General features: G+C 35.9%; 1 protein-coding gene across 1 annotated transcript; it reads left to right on the forward strand.

Annotated features, from left to right (window-relative positions):
- Nucleotides 1-880: 880 nt before the first annotated feature.
- Nucleotides 881-1,492, forward strand: LOC113355790. The gene is made up of 2 exons (XM_026598742.1): nt 881-977; nt 1,071-1,492. The coding sequence occupies exons 1-2, from the start codon at nt 881-883 to the stop codon at nt 1,490-1,492; spliced, it is 519 nt and encodes a 172-aa protein (XP_026454527.1).
- The last annotated feature ends 1,310 nt before the right edge of the window (nt 1,493-2,802 follow it).

A 2,802-nucleotide genomic window follows, 5' to 3' on the forward strand; every position in this document is an offset into this window, starting at 1 on the left:
CTCTTCTAATGAAGATGATGTGGAGAATCATTAATTCAGAAGAAGAATGGGCATTATTCATTAAAGCCAAATTCAAAAATTCAAATGGACAATGGAATGAAAATTGGCAACTATGTTCTATTTGGCAAGGTTTGAAGTGGGCTTGGAGTGTGTTAAAAGATAACATCAAATGGTGTATTGGCAATGGTCAAAATGTAAATATTTGGTTTGATAATTGGATTCATGAAACTCCTCTAAGTGATCAACCAGAAATGACTCAGTATATGAGGAATAATATGCACATGAAGGTATCTGATCTTATACAAGATGGCATCTGGAGCATTCCACAACAGCTGCAACAATTATTTCAATATTTCAGCTTACCTGAATAGGAGGGGGACAAGATAAGCTCTTCTGGACTGGCACCTTGAATGGTAAGTTCTCTACTTCTTCAGCCATTGCTATGATAAGACATAAAGAACCCAAAATGCATTGCTCCACAAAAATATGGAATTCTTATTTGCATCCAAGTACCTCTAGTAACATTTGGAAAATAGTACAGGGAGTCTTTATTGATGATTTAGTTATGGTTGATAGAGGTTACAGTCTAGCATCAAGATGTTGTATCTGTGAAAATGAGCAAGACAACATGAATCATCTTCTATGGCACTGTAGTTTTAATGTCAAAATTTGGATATGGATTTGTTCTATTTTTGGTTTCAGTTTGCCTGAAACTTTTGATGATATTTGGACAAGGGCCAGGAATTGTAGTCCTCTAATTAGAGAGACTTGGATAACTGCAGCTTGTTCAATTATTAAGGAGTTGTGGTTTCAAAAAAATAAAAGACTCTTTGAAGACATAAAACCAAATGAGAAGTAGTTCAAATCCAGAATAAAGAAGATGGTTCTTGAGGGTGGATACAGGATGAAAAGCAACAAATGGAACCAGAATTATGATCTGCAAATAATTAACTTTTTTAATCTTGGTGCAAGACACAGTAAATTCCAGTGCATTAGAACTTGTTAATGGAATCCTCCTACTCTTGGATATATCATGTTCTGTTGTGATGGATCATCTTTTGGTAACCCAGGTACAACTGGTTTTGGAGTTGTTGTGAGAGATCATACAAGTCAAGTGCTTGGAGTCTTATCTGGGGGTATAGGCATTGGAACAAATTACATTGCAGAAGTGTATGGAGTGGTTTGTGCAGCAGAATTAGCAGTGGAATGGGGCACGAAAAACATTGTGTTATGTTCAGATTCAAAAACGGTAATTGGGGACTTTTCTCAAGGGAAAGTTCCTTGGTTTATTCACATGATATGGAGGAAAGCAACAAGTAAAATTGTTTCTATCATATACATGCACAGTTTTAGAGAAACTAATTTTTCTGCAGATTCTGTTGCTAAAAGAGGATCCACATTAGCAGCTGGTGAAAGGCAGATCATCATGGAAAGACCTTCATTCTTGACTAGAATTGAACTTCCAGAGATGGCATATTACAGATTCTGCTGATGAGGAGTTTTCCTTTTCCAAAATCTCATAATGTAATTGAATGTTCAATTTGTCCATTTCTTTTTCTGGGTCTGCTCTAGTGGGCTGCTTTGTTGGGTTATTGTTTCCATTTTCTTTTCTGGGCCTTCTGTTGTGGGATGCTTTGTGGTGGGTTAATTTTTACTCTTGTATTCTTTACTCTTGTATTTCATTGATTAGTAACATTTTCAATACAAATGAAATGCTAGCTCTAATACAAATTTTATAACAAATCATGACTCTCAAACATCAGGAGTCCATTATGCACCCATGATTGCCCTTTTTATTTCATCTAATTTTACAGTATTAGTTTCTTTGTAAAAACTTACTCTGTTTTCATTGGTTCACTAAGTCATCCAATGTGAAGATAACATGCATGTACACCACGATTGTAATTTGTCATGACTATGCAACAAATGAATTACAACATTAGTAATTTAGTATCTTTCTTAAAACTTTCCATGTTTTCATTGTGTGGATAAGTCATCCAATATGAAGATAACCTGCATGTACACTCAGGTCATGGTGCCTCGTACCTTTTAATCCCCAATAATATAAATACCATTTCTGAACTAATGGATTCCAAATGGGATCTCACTCACCAAGTACATATCTAACTATCTAGATATGTGCATATCTTTATGTTGCTACCTCTAAATGAATTATTTTCATCACAGATAGTTAATCAATTGTCACGTGCAGGTACTCAATCGAAATATCGTCAAAGCCAGTGCAACTTGGATGCTAGGATTCCACCGTCTGGTACTATTTTCCTGCAACAAGTTGACGAATAAAGTGGTTGCAGGTATTCAATTGAATTATCATCAAAGCCAGTGCAACTTGGATGTTAGGATTCCACTGTGTGGTACTACTTGGCTGCAACAAGTTCACGAATAAAGTGGTTGGTGGGATATAATTTCCCTCATTGTTGTGTTACAAGCCATCACCCATATCAGGTATATATCGGTTGAATTTCACTTGATCTAAAAAGTATTGGGATGTATTAGGCCGTAGATTCAGTTCTATACCAATCGCTTGAATTACACCATACACTATTTGCTTAATGGATTTATTGTCTGCCATCTGACATGTTTAAATTTTGAGAACCTCGAGTTTTGTGTTAAGTGATCCAGATGTTTCATTTTGAATCTTGTTGGAAATATGGGCACCCATGTGTTATGCATGCCCAAAGTCCACCTTGGGTGGTTATATAAAGTCATGTGCTTGACTTTGCCAAAAGGAAAAATCCTTCTCCAACTAACCAAGCCATGGTGAAACATGTGTCTTGTTTC

The sequence above is a fragment of the Papaver somniferum genome, chromosome 1 (assembly GCF_003573695.1).
Source record: "Papaver somniferum cultivar HN1 chromosome 1, ASM357369v1, whole genome shotgun sequence".
NCBI classification, from domain to species: domain Eukaryota; kingdom Viridiplantae; phylum Streptophyta; class Magnoliopsida; order Ranunculales; family Papaveraceae; genus Papaver; species Papaver somniferum.

Bases quoted from the DNA above. Each gene is read 5' to 3' on its own strand.
- LOC113355790 (XM_026598742.1), top strand. From the start codon at position 881: ATGGTTCTTGAGGGTGGATACAGGATGAAAAGCAACAAATGGAACCAG. The intron at 978-1,070 runs GTAAATTCCAGT...TTGGTAACCCAG, and splicing joins TAATCTTGGTGCAAGACACA to GTACAACTGGTTTTGGAGTT.